The following is a 22,257-nucleotide window of genomic DNA, read 5'->3' as shown; positions in this document are numbered from 1 at the left end:
AGATCTTGCCAAGTGAGTGCAGTTTTCAACAAAAACAGGAATCTTTGGATTTTGGGGGAAGGTTTTATCTGTAAGTCTAGATTCCTATTTTTCCACTTGCATTTTTTATTCCTCTTCCCCACTCTGCTTCTATCAACAGCAACCTTTGTTAGCCTTAATCTCTGGCTCCCTTTCTAGTCCAGCAGTTGGACGAGGGTTTGAATGGCAAGGTGGTTCTAGAAAAACTGCATAGGAGTGTTTCCATCAACTCTATATAAGCTGATTTTTATCCAGAGTGCTGTTATGAAAGCATTAGGTTGGGAGCCTGAATTCTTGGAATCTATTTTCCTTCTGCCATTGATTTCTCAACAGGCCCCATTGACTGAGATATGAATTGTTTTGTTTTGTTTTGCTTTTTTTCTTTGAGACAGAATTTTGCTCTTGTTGCCCGGGCTGGAGTGCAATGGCACGATTTTGACTCACTGCAACCTCTGCCTCCTGGGTTCATGCGATTCTCCTGCCTCAGCCTCCCAAGTAACTGGGATTATAGGCGCCTGCCACCATGCCTGGCTAATTTTTTGTGTTTTTAGTAGAGACGGGTTTCACCGTGTTGGCCAGGCTGGTCTCAAACTCCTGACCTCAGATGATCCACCCGCCTTGGCCTCCCAAAGTACTGGGAGTACAGGCATGAGCAGTCTAGCCTGGACATCAGAACAGGACCCAATCTCCTAAAAAAAATGGGAATGACAATAATTATATCTGCCTAATAGCGTTATTATGAGGATTGGTTAACACAGGTGAAGGATTTAGAAAGGGGCCCGGCATGTAATAAGTACTAATTTTATTATTTCCTTTACCTTAAGCCCTGTCCCAACACTCCTTTTTAACATGAAAATGGGGGCCAGGCGCAGTGGCTCACGCCTGTAATCCCAGCACTTTGGGAGGCTAAGGTGGTGGATCATAAGGTCAGGAGATCGAGACCATCCTGGCCAACATGGTGATACCCCGTCTCTACTAAAAATACAAAAATTAGCTGGGCATGGTGGTGCATGCCTGCAATCCCAGCTACTCAGGAGGCTGAGGCAGGAGAATCGCTTGAACCAGGGAGTCGGAGTTTGCAGTGAGCAGAGATTACGCCACTGCATTCCAGCCTGGTGACAGAGCAAGACTCTGTCTCCAAAAAAAAAAGAAAGAAAAGATGAAAATAGGCCAGTGCTATGGCTTACACCTGTAATCCTAACACTTTGGCTGAGGCAGGAGGATTGCTTGAGGCCAGGAGTTTGAGACCAGTCTAGGTAATAGAGCAAGACCCTTGTCTCTACAAAAATTTAAAAAATTATCTGGGTATGGTGCTGTGCACCTGTAGTCCTAGCTACTCAGGAGGCTGAGGTGGGAGGATTGCCTGAGCCCAGGAGGTAGAGGCTGCAGTGAGCTGATTATGCCGCTGAACTCCAGCCTGGGTGACAGAGTGAGACCCTGACACTAAAGAAAAGAAAAGGAAATACTCCTAGTACAGGTTACAGTCATAAGACACTTGTGCTGTCCAATTGACAAATCATGATCTCAATTATTACCTATAGCATAGTGAGGGAGTGATTTCTGCATTTGCTGAGGAAGAAGGAGAAGCTCAGCCACAGTGAGGAGCTTGACCAGAGCATGAGCTGCTGTCTGAGCTGCACCCAAGTCCATTCAGTACTAAAGCCCTCAGGAGAAATGTTTTACTTTGATAAAACATCCCATTGAGAAAGAACATTGTACTCCTGCGGGGAAGGGGTAATGAAAGGAGGAGGCAGGTGCAGAAAGAGGAGTTGGAGCCCCTGAGATAAACTTTATCTTCTTACAGTTTTGCCCAGGGCCAATCCTACTTAACTCACTTTTCACTCCCTCAACCAAACACAGAGGCCCGTCTTCCAAATTTGACTGGCATCCAACTTAAACACCTTGATGAAACCCGAGCTGGGAAAGGAGGTCGGTTTCAGCATTTTGGTTAATCATTTATTAAAACCATCTTAACAGGGGTCAGTGTGTAAACAGCTGAGCCATTTTTGCTAAAATGTCAGGTTGAGCAAATATTTGACAAGCAGAGAAAGGTCTTGGTGCAGAATGAATTTTCTAACACACAACTTGTAATTTATGAGATCCAGGAATTGGCATCTTCCTCACTTTTCAGCCTCTCCCCCCAACATTCTTCCTGGCCAAATCAGTCAAAAGCAGAAGTCTCTGGTCCCTCTGTGCTGAATTGGGCCTCCTGCTTGTTAGCCAAGTAAACGAGCTGAGAAGACCCCAGCTGTTTCTTGGACAGTAGCTCCCTCCTGTCCAGCCCAATAAGACAGAGACGGAAGGGATATGGAGATGGGCGGTTGTGGGAACTTTCTGGTGCAGGCCAACAACACTGCAATTAGGAGATTTTCTCATCCACGAACTCAGGTGGTGCCTGGAGAAGAAGAAGGAATCAGTTGAGAAATAAGCCTTTAACTGAAAGTCAGGGAAAAAAACGTTTAATCCTTATTAACTCTCCTGTGACCACTCCCAAATAAAAATAATTCCCTAACACTCAGGTAGTAATAGTTACTGCAATCTAGTGAGTCTCTACTTACAATGTGCCAGGTATGTGCTGGCTCCAGCAAGATATATATTATTATTCCTGTTCTACAGACGAGAAGGCTGAGGCTCAGAGAAGTTAAGTAACTTGCCTAAAGTGACACAGCTGCTAAATGATGAAGCAGGATCCAAACCCCTATCCGTCTAGCTTAAAATTTCATTCCACTGTACCATACTGCCTGCCAGGCAATAGAAAGAGAGAGAAAGTCTTACTGTTGTTCAGCACTTATCTGCAGGTGACACACTAGTCATATTAGAAGTAGTGGTGGCAGTGGTAACAGTATTGTAATGTGCACCTTATAAAGCAGTTGTTTTTATTCTGGAGAAAGTAAATTCCCTAGAAAACTTTCAAAAACATTTTTATTTGCATGAACTATGCATATTTTTCTAGGTAGAGAGAAACATTCCTTTTTTTCAAACTTTCGAAAGAGTTTCTAAATTCAAAAAAAGTTAAATCCACTGCTTGAGAGAGTCAGGCTGGGCACAATGGCTCATGCCTGTAATCCCAGCACTTTGGGAAGCTGAGGTGGAAGAACTGGTTGAAGCCAGGAGCTCAAGACCATCTTGGGCAACATAGCGAGATTCTCTCTCTACCAAAAAAAGAAAAAAAGAAAGAAAGAAAACAAACCCATGTGATGGAAAGATGATAAAAAATAAAAAAAACTAATAGAGATTCATTGAAATAGTTCTCGCTATTCAGAGGTTCATAGATTTGAAGTGGAGCTAACATAGACATGAGAAGAACATGCAGAGAGTGGGATAAAACTGATAGCTTTATCAGTGCTTCCTTTCCTGTCCCGTCCTTTCCTTTCCTTTCCTGGCCTTTCCTTTCTTTCCTCCTTCCTTCCTTCCTTTCCTTTCCCCCTTCCTTCCTTCCTTCCTTCCTTCCTTCCTTCCTTCCTTCCTTCCTTCCCTCCTTCCTCCCTCTTTCTTTCTTTCTTTCTTTCTTTCTTTCTTTCTTTCTTTCTTTCTTTTTCTTTCTTTCTTTCTTTCTTTCTTTTTCTTTCTTTCTTTCTTTCTTTCTTTCTTTCTTTCTTTTCTTTTCTTCTTTCTTTCTTTCTTTCTTCTTGGACAGGGTCTCTCTCTATCGCCCAGGCTGGAATGCAATGACATGATCATGGCTCACTGCAGCCTCAACCTCCTGGGCTCAAGCAATTCTCTGACCTCAGTTTCCAAATAGCTGGGACTATAGGCCTGCACCACCATGCCTGGCTAATTTTTGTATTTTTGGTAGAGACAGGGCTTGCCATGTTTTCCAGGCTGGTCTTGAACTCCTGGACTCAAAAGATCCTAAAGTGCTGGGATTACAGGCAGGAGCCACCATGCCCAGCAGTTAACATTTTTCATTAGGTACAAATCAAGAGTTAAAGAAAGTGTTCGGGCCAATGCAGGAGGTGGGAGGATTGCCTGAGCCCAGGATTCTAGGTTGCAGTGAGTTAAGATTGCACCACTGCAGTATAGCCTTGGCAACAGAGCAAGACTCTGTCTCTAAAAAATGACAATAACAAAATAATAATAAACAGGCCAGGCACAGTGGCTCATGCCTGTAATCCCAGCATTTTGAGAGGCCAAGGTGGGAGGATCACCTGAAGTCGGGAGTTCGAGACCAGCCTGACAAACACAGAGAAACCCCATCTCTACTAAAAATACCAAATTCGCCAGGAGTGGTGGCACATGCCTGTAATCCCTCAGGAGGCTGAGGCCGGAGAATCACTTGAATCCGGGAGGCAGAGGTTGCAGTGAGCCGAGATCGCGCCATTGCACTCCAGCCTGGGTGACAAGAGCGAAACTCCGTCTCAAAAATAAATAATAAATAATAAAGCTAGTGTGGGACACTTGGTTGAGGCAAGTGGAGAGAACCTTACATGTTAGGTGAAGTCCAAGGAAATTACAAACCTGATTTGTGTAGAATGGTTGCATGAGGAAAAGGAAATTTCAAAGGTGGAAAGCCTTTATTCTAGGCGTATTTCAGAACATTCATAGAAAGGCTTGGAAAGAGTGTGAAAGCAAAGTCATGTTTTCCTTCAGCACTTTAGGAGTAGAAAAACCACACCCACAGTCACACTACGGTACCTGGAAGATGGTGAACTTTCTGAGCCTCCCCAGGTTTCAGGGAACTTGGGTTGGTGGTAATTAACCTGCAAGAGGCTATTTCCATCCCCCTTCCTTGCTGGTCCTTTGAAGGAGCCAGTTCTCCATCTCCTGCTCCAAGTGTCATGGGGTCGGGGGGTTAGGGGGGGCCGGGCGGCGGGTTGCTAGTAGTGGATTTTCATTAGCACCTGGAAGAGGTGCAAAGGGATGGCTGAGCAGGGTTTGGGGAACTGGAAATGACCCTACTGAGGCAAGGGAAAGGGTGAGTGTGCAGGATTTTCTACTTCCGGCAATATCTGCATGGCAGTGCACGTAGGGGCTTGGCAGTCACAGGACCATGAAGAGGCCAGGAGCTCAGCTTTCTTATGTAACTCCAAGTATTTCTTCTTGTTTTGGCAATTTAGAGAAAGGATCCTCTTCCTGTAACGTGCGCCCAGCTTGCACAGACAAAGATTATTTCTATACACACACGGCCTGTGATGCCAACGGAGAGGTAGGTAGCACCGTCTTGGAGCCCCTAGCCCCAGATGGAGTGTCTTTCACTCCCTGAGCTTTGCCACCATTTGGAGCTCCAGCAGTCAGTGACCCTGGCACTAGTTAAAATCCCACAGACCTTTGAGGGAACCCCAGGGCTAGGTGGGGCAGGGGGCAAAATGAGACCTCTTCATTCATTTTCCAGTCAGAAACTGTTTTGCAGCATGTGTTTCACTGTTTATATACATACGCTCTGTTTCAAAAGCCCACTTCATTCTCTCTTGCTTGGCTTCTTTTATTTGCCGAGCCCCTTGGGGCAGAGCCTGCCTGTCGTGCACAGCCTTGCCCCTCGGTGCTGCATTTGTGGGCTGGCACGGAACGATTCCTGCTTGTGGTCTGACTTGTTCCGTTTCTGCTGCTTCTCTTTCCTCCAGGCTTTCTGCCTTAGAAAGAACTTTCCCTCCTAATCTACATTGTTACTAAGTCAACAAGCACTCTTTGAGGTTAACTGATGTGTCAGGCAGGGCGCTATAGGCTGGGGAGTCAGGGATGACTGAGGCAAGCTCTTGCCCTCAGGGAGCGCACAGTCCTGCATGGGAGGCTGGAGAGAGAGAAACACGAGCCCAATCAAGGCAACCAGAGGGATGTGCAGGGAATTGGGAGCACCCAGAAGAGGAGCGACCAGGACCTGGGGTGGGGGTGGCAGAGAAAGCCTCTCAGAGGAGGCCATTTGTTCAACAGCCCACAAATACTTATCAAGTAGCTTCTCTGTGCCAGGTACTGTGCTAGGCGCTAGGTATGTATCAGTTAAGAAAACTGAGGGAACCTCTAGCTCTTATGGAGCTTAAGTCTTGTTGGGGAGGGAGACAAATGGGTGTATAATACTGCAATTGGTAGAAAGTGATAGGAAGGAAAAAAATAAACCCGGATTAGGAGATAGAGAATGATGGAGAGGGATGCTGCTATTTTAGAAAGGATAAGGATGGCCTCTCTGAGGAGGTGATATTTGCGCAGAGGCGTGAAGGAGATGAGGGAGCAGCCACGGAGCTTTCCAGGCAGCGGGCACGGCAGGAGTGGAGGCGGCAGCTGCAGGGCCTGGTGGGTGGAGGAACAGCGTAAGTGAGCAGGGAAGGGCTTGAGGCACAGGGAGAAGGGTCTGGTTGAGCTGTCTCTATCCCCTAAGCCAGAGACTCTCGAGGGGATAGAACTGGGAGTTGGGAATTCTGCACTCAGCACTAAGCATGATGCTTGGCTCTTAAGATGCATAAACATTTGCTGGCTGGATGGCTGGCTGACTTCTCCTTTTCCTAACTAAGCATGGGTTAAAGTCTGGTCTTTAACAATGAATATTTTTCATGTCATCTCTTACCACCACCACCTCCTGACGTATTTGGGGCATCATCTCCCTCCCCAGCAGCCAAGAGAGAATGGCTGTGTTTTGTCAGTTGCACCTTAGACCCAGTTCTGTGGTGTGTGGTATTCTGTAAGACCTTGTAAAAATTATTTTCATTTTCTTGGTCTCAGCTGACTCACTAATGAAAGGCAGACGATTAATCCTGCTGCTCTTCTCCCTCCTGTTCATAACATGTGACTGAACATGGCTGTCTTTCCTCCCTTCTGCCTCATTCAGTTCCCTCCCTGGGCTCACACCAAAGCCTCCTGGATCAGTAGTGTGTTTGCTGCCTGCAAGCCCAGGTGTCTGCCTTGGCCTAACCACCACCGGGGCCTTTAGATGCTGGGTCAGACCAAAGCCTGTGTTCCCGCCTTACAGCACAGCCAAAGCCCAGCTCAGAGGAGGAGCACTGAAGCGTGTGCTTTCAGGAGTGTGTGTGAATATGCATTCCCCAGCCGTGGCTGGCAGAATTCCACCTTGTGCCTCATTCCCACATGGGTTCTGCTCAGTCTGGTGATGCAGTTTGTCTTCTAAACTGTATTTTAAAATCAAGGGACACACCTCAAGCTGGCTCCTATGATTATGTTTCTGATCTTGGCTGTGCCTCAGTCATTTCTCAGGGACCAGGTTGGCCCATCCATTGGGGCTACTGAACATGCTGTTCCAAGAGCAGCCTGAGTCAGTGTGCTGGCTCCTGGGACCTCCTCTCCCTGAGACTCACAGGAGGCAGGTGGGGTTCAAGCCTGGGACTCTGGCTGTCACAGCCCTTCACAGGGAGGAGGGCCAAGCTGAACAGGGGGAGGAGGAGCCCAGGGCTCCCCATCAATTAAGGCAGCCTGTGTCCCTCCTTAAAGACTTGTTTCTTTCTCCTTTTTTTTTTTTTAATTAAATGGAGTCTGGCTCTGTTGCCCAGGCCGGAGTGCAGTGGCACGATCTCGGCTCACTGCAACCTCCGCTTTCTGGGTTCAAGTGATTCTTCTGCCTCAACCTCCCGAGTAGCTGGGACTACAGGTGTGGGCCACCGTGCCCAGCTAATTTTTGTATTTTTTTAGTAGAGAAGGGGTTTCTTTCTTTCTTTTTCTTTTCTTTTCTTTTTTTTTATTAAGGGCAGGGACTTAATTAGCGAAGGGGTTTCACCATATTGGTCAGGCTGGTCTTTAACTCCTGGCCTCGTGATCTGCCCACCTCAGCCTCTCAAAGTGCTGGGATTACAGACGTGAGCCACTGCTCCCAGCAAGGACTTGTTTCTTACCTTGAAAAACTATGGACAGAGGCCTTAGTCATCCTTCTTTTCACGTGTGTGGTATGCTGCACAGATCATGTTCATCAACCCCTCAGTGCAACCCATAAGGGCCCTTTATTGTCCGTGACTCGATCTGAGGGCCATATGGGAAGAATGGAGCTGCCCACCTTCACCCCTGACTCAGCTGGGGTCTCCTGAGGGTCATCTCCACTTCTGCACACAATGCAGGGACCATGTCTCGTTCATCTCGTGAGACCCCAGGTCTGGCACATAGATGTATTAGGCTTTCTGTAAAGGTTGACCCAATCAATAAAAGATCAAAGAATGCACCACTCAAACAGTAAGCTGGGACATCTCAGCCAACCCCTCATTCCCCAGGGGGCATGTGAGTCACCTCCACTCTGTGCCTTTCTGAGTTCTGGGATTTTCACCAGCTGCTTTTCCTGTGACCTTGACAGCAACAAGATTCTACAGTGGAATCGGAGCTTTCTCTAAGACAACTGGTCCCACATCCTCTGTCATGTCTTCATTAGAGCTATTCCCTGTCACCTGGGCAACATTCATTTGGCAGATAGTTATTGGGCACAACCATGAGTCAGGCACTGGTTCGGTGCTTGGGATACATCAGTGACCGACACAAAGTTTCCACCCCTCCAGAGGAACTCTTGCCTGGCCCGCAATCTGTGTCTCTGCCCCCAATCCCCATCCTCAAGGTAGAGTCCCAAAGATGTCTTAAATCTCACACAGGCTGAGCTGTACTTAATCCATTTCTGCAGACACAGCTCATGTACAAATGGGCCATGCCGAAAATCTGTAGTGAGGACCTTGAGGGGGCGGTGAAGCTGCCTGCCTCTGGTGTGAAGACCCGCTGCCCACCCTGCAACCCGGGCTTCTTCAAAACCAGCAACAGCACCTGCGAGCCCTGCCCATACGGTTCCTACTCCAATGGCTCAGGTAACCTCCTCCCCAGCCCACTCCCTGCCTCACATCCAGCCCCCTGTCGGCTGTGAGGGTGGGCTGCGTGGGCACTCAGAGTGGCCAGCTGAATGCAGACTCCACCCTTCCAAGGGAGGCAGTGAGGACCAGGCCACCTCTGAAGACTAAATTCAGGAGAAGAGAGGTCAGGGCTGGCCTTGTCTGCAGGTCAGAGTCAGACTTGAGGCCGCCTTCCTTTCTCCTCGCTCCAACTGCAAATGTGACTCAGGCCTGGAGGTGCCCAATCCTCAAAGCAGAGCTTCCAGCACGTAGCAGAGATGCTGACTAGAAGGCTTAAGGGGCTGGGATGACCAGCTTGACACGACCAGAGCCTATAAGCCATGCTGCCTTGGGGGGATTTGTGTACCTGTTAATATAAATGCATTTAATGATAATGTGACAATAATATGAACTACATGTATCAGACTAGAAGGTACATTTAAGTTCTGAAATGGAAATTTTGGTGGGCAAGTAGGATGGCTGGCATCTTAGAATGAAGGCCCAGTGTTTACATCTTGAGTTAGTTAAATACGTTGTCAGAATGTTTTTGAGTCAGCCTGACACACCTTCCTGCAGCAGTACTCAGCAGCCAGGCTTGTTGGCTGCTCGCCACTGTTGCCACTTGTCTGTGTGGCAGCAGCTCCAGTCAAAGTGGCCGCAGCTTTCCCGCTGAATGCATGGATCTTGTGGTTCCCCAGATTGTACCCGCTGCCCTGCGGGAACTGAACCGGCTGTGGGATTTGAATACAAATGGTGGAACACGCTGCCCGCAAACATGGAAACGACCGTTCTCAGTGGGATCAACTTCGAGTACAAGGGCATGACAGGTAATTGCCTCACCCTGTGCCATGGGCTGTCAGCTCCCTGCACACCCTCAGTTCTCCCAGCGTCACATTTCTTCACAACAGTGATGTCTGAGAAAAATAAGCTAACCAGGTCATGCATTCCCTTGAAAGTTCCACTCCTCATGGACATATGTCCTGCCAAGATGGCTTTAGAGGAAGGAACAGAGCTGGAAACATAAGCGTGCACTTCAAAGGTCTTGCTCTGAGAGCTTCAGGGTCTTTGACCAAAGTAGCAGGATAAGTAAGGTGGTTCGTGTTCAGTGGTGGTTCTGGGCGCCTCAAAAGATGGTGTCACATCTCCCTTCCAGAGTGTCATCTGGGTGCACATTTGCCTTGCGCCCAAGAGCACAAGGACATTAACTCTCCCCTCTCCTTTTCAGGCTGGGAAGTGGCTGGTGATCACATTTATACAGCTGCTGGAGCCTCAGACAACGACTTCATGATTCTCACTCTGGTTGTGCCAGGATTTAGGTGAGGAATCCAAAGCCCACGGGCGTCCAGGCCAGCTTGGCCGTATCTGAATCCCAAGTATTTTGGAATATTGTAGAGGAGAGGGCTTCTGGGGTTGTGTTTCATTTCATTTCAAATGTCATTTGAGAACAGAGGGCACAGTCATAGTTTGAGGAAGGTAACCTGAATGCTAACACGTTTCAAGCCGTCCATGTTGATTTACTGACTGCTCTCTCAGCCCGTATAGCTTCTCCCATCCATTAGCCACGTGTTATTCAAATTCTTCCTCCTCACAGCATCACTTCAGATTAAAAAAAAAAAAAAAAAGGCCGGGCGCAGTGGCTCAAGTCTGTAATCCCAGTACTTAGGGAGGCCGAGGCGGGTGGATCACGAGGTCAAGAGATCGAAACCATCCTGGTCAACGTGGTGAAACCCCGTCTCTACTAAAAATACAAAAAATTAGCTGGGCATGGTGGCGCGTGCCTGTAATCCCAGCTACTCAGGAGGCTGAGGCAGGAGAATTGCCTGAACCCAGGAGGCGGATGTTGCGGTGAGCCGAGATCGCGCCATTGCACTCCAGCCTGGGTAACAAGAGTGAAACTCCGTCTCAAAAAAAAAAAAAAAAAAAAAAAACACACCAAAAAAAAAAAAAGGAAAAAAATGCCATAGCCAGTTCATCTTTATTTGGGGCAAGAAGACTGGGAGGGATTGTTCTTATTATCATATTTGTCCCCGTATCACAAGAAGACCTAGGGCAACAAGAAATTTGTTTTCCACTAAACAAACACACAAACACATCTCCTGGCTGCGTGGTGTGGTGGAAGGAACACTGGACTGAAAGGGCACTCGTGATCTGCTGCTTACTTGCTGTGCGACCTTGGGAAAGTCACTTCACCTATTCAGGCTCCGGGCCCCTCATCCACAAAACCAGTGAGTGATTTAGGACTGAGGTTGAGATGGCTCTTCCAACCCACTGGTTAACACAACTGCATAGAGATACTGAGAACTGGAGGTCCTCAGAATTCAGGCAAGTGACTAAAGCCAAACGGAAAGCCATGAATGAATTTTCAAGGTCAAAGTGAACTCTTCTGTTTATATGGGCTCTGAAGATAAGGAGCAACCACTGAATGGGCTTCCCCATTGCCAATTTGACACCTTCATTCCCTCCTTCGAGGTCCCTGCTCCCTATCCCTGGGATGGTGCTCAGTTTGCCTTCCCTTAACACACATTACTCAGAGCTGGCCAGATACAGCCTGTGTTTGCAAGGCAAGTAAACTTTTTAGGCTCTTTTGGAATAACACTCAAAAAATACTTTCCAGTTTGCAAATCTGATCGCCGTAGTAAATTGCTGCCTCATCCCCACTACCACCCCAGCCCACTTGGGCACAGCTCTCTCTTTCCCAAAAGTAGGACCAAACTGAGGACTTTGCAGGATCACAAATTCTGCTCCTTTAACCCCAGCAAAGCTCCCCAGAGCTGGAGAGAGAGAGCTGCTGATTATATGTCAACAACTTACAGTCTTATGATAGCAGTGCTTCTCAAACTTAAATGTGCGCACGAATCACCTGGGAATCATATTAACAAGCAGATTCTGATTCACTGGGTCTGGGACGAGCCTGAGGTTCTGCAGTTCTAATAAACTCAGGGAGATGGCCATGCTGCGGGTCTGCAGACCATAGTCTGCTAGTGAGGTGATACAGCATTTTATAAAGCACCTCCATATCTGTCATGCCTTCAGGTCTCCCCACAATGGTGGGAGGTAGGTAAGAAAGAGATTTTATCACCTCCATTTTGCAGATGAGGAAACTATGGTTTGGCTGGGTCAAGGTCACAAAGCTAGGAGGGCAGAATTGGATTTAGTCCACACACTTTCCATCGTACTCAGAACCTAATCCTGTCCCCCAGCAGACCCTCTGCTGTTGTCTGGGCTCTTCAGTAAGCACTGCCTGGCCTCTAGAACTGACTTTTAATTTCTGCCCCTACAGACCTCCACAGTCGTTGATGGCAGACACAGAGAATAAAGAGGTGGCCAGAATCACGTTTGTCTTTGAGACTATCTGTTCGGTGAACTGTGAGCTCTACTTCATGGTGGTGCGTTTTCCTTTCTTTGCCCGCTATAGGGCCTCCAGGGGAGGGTTAGTCCTATCTGCCCCATTGGTATATCCACGTGACTGACACCCCACTTGTAGTGATTCCACAGAGCAAAGGCCCAGACTGACCAGCAGGGACGTCACAGTTTAACAAGGGTCTCACCAACCGTGATGGCACTGGGATGGCAGCCACATGGGCCCCCAGTTTCCCTCTGGCCATCACACCCTCTTCACTTGTCTGTCCTGGGTTCAGGGTGTGAATTCTAGGACCAACACTCCTGTGGAGACCTGGAAAGGTTCCAAAGGCAAACAGTCCTATACCTACATCATTGAGGAGAACGCTACCACGAGCTTCACCTGGGCCTTCCAGAGGACTGTTTTTCATGAGGCAGTAAGTTTCTCCCCTTCCTCAGACACCCAGCTCCCAGGAGAGACACTCCGAACCCAGGAGGATTCTTAGCATTAGCTTAAGCATGAGTCCGAAGTTCCGAATCCAAGGGTTAGAAGGATCTTAGGGAGTCGAGCAGAAAACTGCCTAACCCAGCCCTCTGAGGACCACCTTTGTCCAAATTACTTCCTGGAAAGATGACACCGTAAGAAATAAGCTGGCCCTCCTTGTAGTCCCTGCCCTGATACATGTGGTACCAGACTTGTTGTTTTTTTAAAATAATAACAACTCTGCCTTTATTTTCTTAACTCAAAGGAATACAGGCTCATTGCAGAAAACTCAGAAAGTAGAAATAAACAAAAATAAGAAATAAAATCAGCCACAATCCCGCTACCCAGAGATAAACCAGTTAACATCTGGAGCATCTCCTATACACTCTATTTCTCTACAAATATCTTTTTTTTCTTGTTTACAAGGAAAAGTCTTGCTTTTTTCATAAAACAGTATCCATTGCATATTTTCCCCATGGCACTTAATATTTTTATATGTCCTATAAATGGTTCAGTCTCATTTTAAAATGACACCAGCTACACGTGAAGAGCTACTGGCAAGTGAGTAAAAAGAGTCAGATGCTTGTAAGATTCTTCTTGACTATCACAGGATGAAAGATTAAGTACCTTGCTCTTTCGAGAGGCCTCAATTGTTGCTGCTGTCTCAGGCCTCCCCCTCTCCTCTCTTGTTTCCTTGTCTCCAGAGCAGGAAGTACACCAATGACGTCGCCAAGATCTACTCCATCAATGTCACCAATGTCATGGATGGCGTGGCCTCCTACTGCCATCCTTGTGCCCTAGAAGCCTCTGATGTGGGCTCCTCCTGCACCTCTTGTCCTGCTGGTTACTATATTGACCGAGATTCAGGAACATGCCACTCCTGCCCCCCTAATACAATTCTGAAAGCCCACCAGCCTTATGGTGTCCAGGCCTGTGTGCCCTGCGGTCCAGGGACCAAGAGCAACAAGGTACCTGCAGTCTGGCATGCACTCTAAACCTGGCCCTCTGGTTGGATGACATCACAAGATGCTGGGTCCTGGGTGGGGTTCTTGAGAGGCTGATACCCAAGTGCTCCCCTTAGCATACTCCTAGGTTGGAGTCCTGGAGGACATCCATATAGGCTATGACTGTGGAGGGTGAGCAGGGCTTGATTTCCAGGGTTCAGGACTTAGTCACTGGCAAGTCTCATCTTCAGATGGCAGGTAAGAGAGGTTGGCGACTGTGTGGTCTAGAGGGTTATTTGGCATCTGTGCAGAGACCTAGAGGGAAGGAACAGTGGGGTGGGGCCTGTGGCTTATATTCAGCATTGTCCAATCCGGGCTGTTTTTATGGAAATCTGCCCCTTCTTCTTTGAAAAGATAAAAACCCAGCCATTGCTGGGACATATGAATAACTGGCATTGCTATCTTCTATCCCAGTGGCTTCTCAGCTTTACCAGTATAAGGATTCCTTTCCTAAGCGGGAAAAGGCTGGGTGCAGTGGCTCACACCTATAACCCCAACACTTTAGGAGGCTGAGGTGTGAAGATCATTTGAGCCCGGGGGTTCAAGGTTGTAATCAGCCATGATTGTGCCACAGCCCTCCAGCCTGGGTGACAGAACAAGACTCTGTCTCTAATTTAAAAATAAATAAAAATAAAGGCACCTTTAAAAACTAGTAAATAAGTAAAGTGGATAAGCAGTGTTGCTGTCCCCATGGACTTTCTGCGTCTGAGAAGTACTTATGACTAAAAGTTCTTAGGTATTAGTCGATGCTTTTAAATGACTTTGTATTTTACTGATCACATACATCTGTAAGGCACTATCAATATGTACTCCACAAACGTTACCTAGTTCATCTGTGCAGTAAGTGCAACGATTCTACAGACCCCTGGCAACCTCTTTGGGGTACCCTGGACTTTTGCCACAACCTTCCTTCCCTGGAGCTCCCTCTGCTGCTGTGGGAGGAAATGACAGTTGTGTGCGGCTGCCTCGGAATGGTGACCCTAAAACAGAGCAATGAAAGGGTTTATGGGAAGAAAATTTCCTTTTGGAGTTCAGTTTCCTACAGAGAACCTGAGAAACAGGAAGCAGCAGGGTTCAGTGAGTTTTACACTGTGAGGGAGGGAGGAGGGAGCAAGAGGGGTTTCTCTTCTTCCATCTCAGATTCCTCATTGTCTTCTGCTCGAAAGTAAAAAGGGTCCTCTTGTGTCTTGAGAAGCTTCTATAATCTAGGCACAGGGATAAGGCTATAGAATTTGACTGAACTCCCTTCTGAAAAATAATAGGTTTGGATTTGTCCATCACATATGTGCTAATAACTGAATGGCAACATATACATCAATCCCACTTGTGCCTGTTTCACTTCTTTTACTGGCCACCCCTAATCCTTTCTTCCTCCTCATTACCCCAATTGGGCGGGACTAGACTGGGGAGAAAACTGCCACTCTCGGCCGCAACCCCTCAAGGCCGGCCTGAGCAGCTGGCCTGACCCGTCCCTCCCCCGCTCAGATCCACTCTCTGTGCTACAACGATTGCACCTTCTCACGCCACACTCCGGCCAGGACTTTCGACTACAACTTCTCTGCGTTGTCAAACACGGTCACTCTCGCTGGAGGGCCAAGCTTCACTTCCAAAGGGCTGAAATACTTCCATCACTTTACCCTCAGTCTCTGTGGAAACCAGGTAAGGTGTGCCAGTTGACAGGTTGAGAATTGAATGGGGGAGGCCCGTGGATCAGAGGCCAGAGACAGACACAGGAGAAAACCAGAAATCCTTCAGGCAGCAGGGGGTTAGGGAGCTTCAGATGATTTTTTTTTTTTTTTTGAAACGGAGTCTTGCTCTGGCGCTGTCGCCCACACTGGAGCGCAGTGGCGCGATCTCGGCTCACAACAACATTTGCCTCCAGGATTCAATTGATTCTCCTGCCTCAGCTGCCCAAGTAGCTGGGATTACAGGCACCCGCCATCACCCCCGGTTAATTTTGTATTTTTAGTAGAGATGGGGTTTTGCCATGTTGGCCAGGCTGGTCTCGAACGTCTGACCTTGTGACCCATCCACCTCTGCCTCCCAAATTGCCAGGATTACAGGCATGAGCCACCACCCCCGGCCTCAGAGATTTTTAAATATTGTTCTCCCTGAGGACATTTTCCCCTAAAATTAAATAATCAGGATTATAAACACTTAGGAAAATAAAGATGTTTAAAATAAGGTGTTCTTTTACTTTTACCTGCCCTTTATTTCCTCAGAATGAGTATATTTAAAAATATCCAGGAGGGCCGGGCGCGGTGGCTCAAGCCTGTAATCCCAGCACTTTGGGAGGCCGAGGCAGGTGGATCACGAGGTCAAGAGATCGAGACCATCCTGGTCAACATGCTGAAACCCCGTCTCTACTAAAAATACAAAACATTAGCTGGGCATGGTGGCGTGTGCCTGTAATCCCAGCTACTCAGGAGGCTGAGGCAGGAGAATTGCCTGAACCCAGGAGGCGGAGGTTGCGGTGAGCCGAGATCGCGCCATTGCACTCCAGCCTGGGTAACAAGAGCGAAACTCCGTCTCAAAAAAAAAAATAAATAAATAAATAAAATAAAATAAAATAAAAATAAAAATATCCAGGAGGAAGGGTTTTTTTTCCCTGCCTTGAAAAAGCAGTCTTCAGCAATCACTGCATTTGTTGCTTGTTTTCTACAGGCGGGATAAAATCAACCGTTTCTGGTTCATCCACATGTCTCTTTGCTGACAGTACAAAAGAAAGTAACATGAAATGCTTTATAAGGAAAGATTGTCACCATCAGCCATTTCATGCTGCTGCAAATATTTCAGATCCAAAATTCAAAGGCAGAAATGTCAAGGTGAATCCCACCACTGCACGTGACTAAACTGCAAACAATTAGAAGTTGGAAAGTTCATTTCGAATGTTACAAAATAGACTGGGTGCAGTGGTTCATGCCTGTAATCCCAGCAATTTGGAGGCCAAGGCAGGTGGATCACCTGAGGTTTGCAGTTCAAGACCAGCCTGACCAACATGGTAAAACCCTGTTTCTACCAAAAATACAAAAATTAGCCAAGCATAGTGGCGCACACCTATAGTCCCAACTACTTGGGAGGCTGAGGTAGGAGAATTGCTTGAACCCGGGAGGTGGAGGTTGCAATGAGCCGAGATGATGCCACTGCACTCCAGCCTGGGTAACACAGCAAGACTCCATCTAAAAAAAAAAAACAGTTACAAAATAAAGAGCATGTTGAGCATTCAGTCTTTGACTCTGTTGGTGGTAAGGCCTTCACAGCATAAAGCTCTGACCATCTTCTGCAGCATACAAAGAAGTTGATGGGTGTTTATATAAAGAACATGTCAAAAAATAAACTAATGTATGAAAGACAGTTTGTTTCTTGTTTTCAGAAGTCTTTGAAGAGGTTAAAATGAAGGCTCAGAAGTAACAGGTCATGATCACTTAGGAAATAAAACTGATTAAAGCAGCCTCCATGTAGCAAAAGTTTCACTCAGTGAATTATGAAGAGCTATGAAGGTGGGGAATTTGGGGAAATGGTGTATTTTTTTCTCTGCTCCTTTCCTTTTTTAGAAATGCTTATGGTATACTGCCACACCACAGATCGTTAGTTCAAAGACAAAAGAACTCTTTGTTTTATTGTAATGTAAGGGTTTCCTTCAGTTTTTAAGCTTATCTACTTTTTACAATCTAGAAAAAAAAAGCTAAGAGACACAAGATTAGCACCATTTATAATAAAATTTATAACACTGAAAATGTTGGCTGGGCACAGTGGCTCACCCGTCTAATCCCAACACTCTGGGAGACTGAGGCAGGAGGATTGCTTGAGCCCAAGAGTTCAAGACCAGCCTGGACAACACAGAGAGACCCTAACTTTACCAAAAAAAAAAAAACAAAAAAAAAACAAAACTCCCCTGTGGTTCCAGCTACTCAGGATGCTGAGGCAGGAGGATCACTTGAACCCAGGAGGTCAAGGCTTTGAGTTATGATTTTTTATTTTATGATTTGAGCTATGACTGCACCTTGGCACTCCAGCCTGGGCAATAGATCAAGACTCTGTCTCAAAAGAAAAAATCAAATCTGTCTTATCATTAGACCTGGGTTGAATAACATTCCCCTACAACACACCACTGGAAAGCTGAAAATTTAGATGTAAAAAAGCCTTCCCTATTCCCTTCTGGGAATTCCTCTGTGCCCACTCACTTCTTCCCACTTCTTCCTCCCCACTCCCCAACCAGGGTAGGAAAACGTCTGTGTGCACCGATAACGTCACTGACCTCCGGATTCCTGAGGGTGAGTCAGGGTTCTCCAAATCTATCACAGCCTACGTCTGCCAGGCAGTCATCATCCCCACAGAGGTGACAGGCTACAAGGCCGGGGTTTCCTCACAGCCTGTCAGCCTTGCTGACCGACTTATTGGTGAGTAACTCTGCTGCTTCAGCCTTGTTTGAGTGTGTGTGTGTGTGTGTGTGTGTGTGTGTGTGTGTGTGTGTTTCTGTGTGTATAAGAGAGTGTGAGGTTACCAGGCTGGGAGGTAAAAGGTCCCACATGAGGGGCCCAACCTCTTGACCTGTGTTTTCTATTCCATTCTGTATGCCAAGTGTTCCCGGGGCCTCTGACAAACCCTTGGGTCACCCCTTTCATAAGCCACTCAGGGATGTGATGAGATGAAGTGAGGTTGCATGTTGATAGGTTTTGGAAGAATTGAAGTGGTTGCCAGCTAATGCTACTAGTGGGAACTAATTAGGAGCTCTAATTTGGCAGGGGTGACAACAGATATGACTCTGGATGGAATCACCTCCCCAGCTGAACTTTTCCACCCGGAGTCCTTGGGAATACCGGACGTGATCTTCTTTTATAGGTGAAGATGAGAGGCTAGGCTAATGCAAGTGAAACCTAGGACTCCTCCATAATTTCTGCTGCATACCTCCCTCTCTAGCCACCTACTGCTTATCAAGCCAGAACATGTCTAAGGTCCAGCAGATCTGTCCAGTCATGATAGCTAAAGGCTGGGAGTTCCCGATCCCAGCTTCTTGGGTATTACTGGAGCAGGTCTGCCCTAGAGGCAAGGAGAAATACTGGATGATCTGCAGTGGACTTCCCTTCCAGCCTAAGCAGGCTCCAGTGTACGCCAGCCATGATTTTCTGAAACCAGGGCATTTCCCCCTTGACTGCATTGATCCTCACCCTTCCATGTATACACCAAGGCCTGTGCACTCCCTGTGTGCTAGGCTAAAGCCCAGGTCCTGACTTCCCCAGCTAGGGAATTGCTCCATGCTGATTTCACCTGGTGGCTGTCCAATAACACAGCTGAGTGACTCATTCCCCTATGGGGGCTGGCTTTCTCTGCAGGTCCAATGATGTGACCCAGTCCTGCAGTTCTGGGAGATCAACTACTATCCGTGTCAGATGCAGTCCACAGAAAACTGTCCCTGGAAGTTTGTTGCTGCCAGGGTAAGCCCTGCAAAGGGGTGTAACAAAGGCCAAAATCTCCCTTCCTTGAAGTCATTCCATCCTGAGATCCAGAGATTACTGAAAAAGAGCAAAAAAAGAGTTTGAGATGCATTTATGGGCTCTTAGGAGCACAGTCATGGCCCCAAAACCTCAACCGTCAGATGGCAAGAATGGGGCAGAAGGAAGAGTGAAAGCTGCCCTCATATTCGTGGACCATTGTGGTGGCCGCTGTGCAGCACAGTAACCAACAGCTCGGCTGAGAGCCAGATTGAATCATCTCCTCCACTTACTACCTATGTTATCAGGATATGTTTCTTACCTTCTCTAGATCTCTTTTTTCCTTATCAGTACAAAATGGGTATAATGCTAAATTCCCTGAGGGAGTTGTTTTGAGGATTAAATGAGACAAGGAGGCTTTAGGACATTTCATGATCTCCACCATTATGAGGATTAGTCAAGGTTTAGGGATCCTAGGAATCTCTCTGCAACTATAATACCCAGTTCTGAGTTTAATAGCGGAGTGAACTAAATAAAAAACTTCCAGGTCGGGCGCGGTGGCTCAAGCCTGTAATCCCAGCACTTTGGGAGGCCGAGGCGGGTGGATCACGAGGTCAAGACATCAAGACCATCCTGGTCAACATGGTGAAACCCCGTCTCTACTAAAAATACAAAAAAATCAGCTGGGCATGGTGGCGCGTGCCTGTAATCCCAGCTACTCAGGAGGCTGAGGCAGGAGAATTGCCTGAACCCAGGAGGCGGAGGTTGCCATGAGCCGAGATCGTGCCATTGCACTCCAGCCTGGGTAAAAAAAGTGATAATCCCCCTCCCTCCTAAAAAAAAAAAAAAAACAACTTCCAAATGAATATGACCACAGGACACCCCCCCCGCCCATATAACAGCAACTAACATCTTGACGGGCACTAGCATCTTGAGGAAGATGTTTTGAAAATGCCGCACCTAAACAGCTGACTTGAGAGACGCGGAGCAGAGCAGGGCGTCTTGACCCAATAGTGGTGTCTGAGTGTCAAATCCCTGCTCTTGCTGTTGTAAACACCACAGTAAAGTACATAGCAGGTATCCATGACCGGACGTTCATTCCTGAACCCCACCTCAACTCCAATCTCACCCCCAGGAAGCTGTGTCAAAGTGGCTATTGCAAAATGTTGCAAGTCCGTGAGGAGGACGGGATCCTCGGAGGGGCTCATGGGACAGCCATGCTATAGCTCAGACACCTTCAATGGTTCCCATGTGATGTCAGCAAAAACATAAACCAGCAGAATGTGGGGAGCCCACTAGAGGCCAGGAAGGCCTCTTATCATCCATGAAATCAGAGATCAAAACCTGTGTTAAGGACTAGTTGCAAAGATCCTGGTAGGGCTGACAGTTGGGCAGGGAGAGGATAAATCAGGCAAGCTGTGAGACAGTAGGCATCCAACCAGATCTTCCCCACTGGTCCAGCCAGTGAGAGCTCAGGTCTCCTTTCTGCTTTGGTAGAACGTGCTCCGATGGGACCTGTGATGGCTGCAACTTCCACTTCCTGTGGGAGAGCGCGGCTGCTTGCCCGCTCTGCTCAGTGGCTGACTACCACGCTATCATCAGCAGCTGTGTGGCTGGGATCCAGGTGGGTTTCCCTCTGACTGAGCACTCCCACGAGAGAATGGAATGGAAGAGCTGAGTTCCTTATTTTTCTCCCCAACAGAAGACTACTTATGTGTGGCGAGAACCCAAGCTATGCTCTGGTGGCATCTCTCTGCCTGAGCAGAGAGTCACCATCTGCAAAACCATAGATTTCTGGCTGAAAGTGGGCATCTCTGCAGGCACCTGTACTGCCATCCTGCTCACCGTCTTGACCTGCTACTTTTGGAAAAAGAATCAAAAGTACATGATGGGGTATTGGAGTTTGGGGATGGACAGGGTTGGATTATTGATCAGGGAGAACATCTGAGAGTATCAACTCAAGGGGTTTTTCTCTGGAGTTGGCTACAGACTCTGTGACTCTGGTCAGAGGCTTGTTGAGCCACTTACCCAGTGTATGCTTTACGCATCCTGACTCCTGAACAGGGATGGTACCATGGTGGCAGTCTATAAATGGATGTTAGATCCTCAAAAGCAAAGGGTATCCTTAATGCGTTGTTATTTTTAACAATACAGAGAATGACAATATGATGTCAATATTTCTCTTAAGCTTTGAGATCACAGAAACAGACAGCCTTAAGGAAGAAAGATCACTGAACTGGGAACCAAATTCCTTCTGGTCGCCCAGCCCAGACATCATTTTGCCATGCTTCAGTCTCCTTACCCATGGCATGGGAGTAGGACCTGCTCGTAGCCCGACCTCTCTACCTCTTTCCCCCTTATTCCCACATTTTGGGATCTTGTCTTTCCCATCTTCCTCTTCCATAGACTAGAGTACAAGTATTCCAAGCTGGTAATGAATGCTACCCTCAAGGACTGTGACCTGCCAGCAGCTGACAGCTGTGCCATCATGGAAGGTGAGGATGTGGAAGACGACCTCATCTTTACCAGCAAGAAGTCACTCTTTGGGAAGATCAAATCATTTACCTCCAAGGTAGGGGGCCTGGCCAGTGCACTGAGGTCAGCCTGGAGGGCTGGAGGAGACACTGCTCCTCAGACACTGAATGGTCCTGTACTGTTCAGAGCACCCTGCTCCCCACACCCCATATAACTCTATTTCCCCACTCTGAAAATCTTGCCTTCTGCCTTCTGTGTTTCCTTCCCCTGGGGCCCAAGGCCGCTCTTGATCAGGCCCCTTCTCTTCCAACATGCACTCCAGTTAGTGAACTGTTTGGGCCTTTGCACTTCCAGAAGGAGTACTGAACCATCCATGTTGTAAGAATCATTCCCCACCCCTTTTTTTACTTTCACTGAAAGGGGGAAAAGGTTATCTCTAGGATCAACTTCTGATAGAAGTCAGGCTCTCCTTTGACCAGTGGAGGGTGCTGTCCTCCAGGTGTCTGGGCCCGGTCCTTTGGGAGCTGAGTCATAGTTAAATCTCAGCTGTTCCCCACTGAGCAATTCTGAGCTGGGAGGGTTGGCTCTGTGTGGGTGGGTGAGTGAGTATGAAGCTCATAAATGCAATACAGACAACACTGTCATTGGGCATGGGGCCAGCAGAGAGCATCCAATCATCTCCTCCAGGGCCACAGCCCTCTGCAGCCCCACTCTGCCAGTGCCTGTACCTGACTACTGCTCTGAACCAGTTCATCCCAATAGAAGTG

At 47.6% G+C, this 22,257-nt stretch overlaps 1 protein-coding gene and 1 long non-coding RNA gene across 5 annotated transcripts in view; one reads left to right on the top strand and one right to left on the bottom strand.

The window, feature by feature from the left end:
* Positions 1-22,257, top strand: part of KIAA1324 (KIAA1324 ortholog) — a 99,988-nt gene that overhangs the window by 75,908 nt on the left and 1,823 nt on the right. For all 4 annotated transcript variants that reach the window (XM_032249882.1, XM_032249885.1, XM_032249886.1 and 1 more), the window contains 14 exons: positions 5,076-5,164; positions 8,558-8,735; positions 9,455-9,583; positions 9,982-10,072; positions 12,037-12,142; positions 12,395-12,532; positions 13,284-13,547; positions 15,069-15,242; positions 17,803-17,983; positions 18,329-18,425; positions 18,917-19,018; positions 20,513-20,639; positions 20,718-20,896; positions 21,422-21,587. In XM_032249882.1, coding sequence (XP_032105773.1) covers positions 5,076-5,164; positions 8,558-8,735; positions 9,455-9,583; positions 9,982-10,072; positions 12,037-12,142; positions 12,395-12,532; positions 13,284-13,547; positions 15,069-15,242; positions 17,803-17,983; positions 18,329-18,425; positions 18,917-19,018; positions 20,513-20,639; positions 20,718-20,896; positions 21,422-21,587 — 2,021 coding nt within the window. The remainder of the gene's footprint in view (positions 1-5,075; positions 5,165-8,557; positions 8,736-9,454; positions 9,584-9,981; positions 10,073-12,036; positions 12,143-12,394; positions 12,533-13,283; positions 13,548-15,068; positions 15,243-17,802; positions 17,984-18,328; positions 18,426-18,916; positions 19,019-20,512; positions 20,640-20,717; positions 20,897-21,421; positions 21,588-22,257) is intronic.
* Positions 11,377-13,290, bottom strand: LOC116531178. Its single transcript, XR_004260303.1, has 4 exons — positions 13,123-13,290; positions 12,979-12,984; positions 12,559-12,562; positions 11,377-11,494 (listed from the first exon to the last, which is right to left on the bottom strand). It is a non-coding gene; the product is annotated as an uncharacterized LOC116531178 (long non-coding RNA).

Source organism: Sapajus apella, unplaced genomic scaffold (genome assembly GCF_009761245.1).
Source record: "Sapajus apella isolate SASKATOON/1434 unplaced genomic scaffold, GSC_monkey_1.0 scaffold69, whole genome shotgun sequence".
Classification (NCBI taxonomy): domain Eukaryota; kingdom Metazoa; phylum Chordata; class Mammalia; order Primates; family Cebidae; genus Sapajus; species Sapajus apella.
The sequence above is the reverse complement of the archived record's forward strand: the minus strand, read 5'-3'. Positions and strand labels throughout refer to the sequence as shown.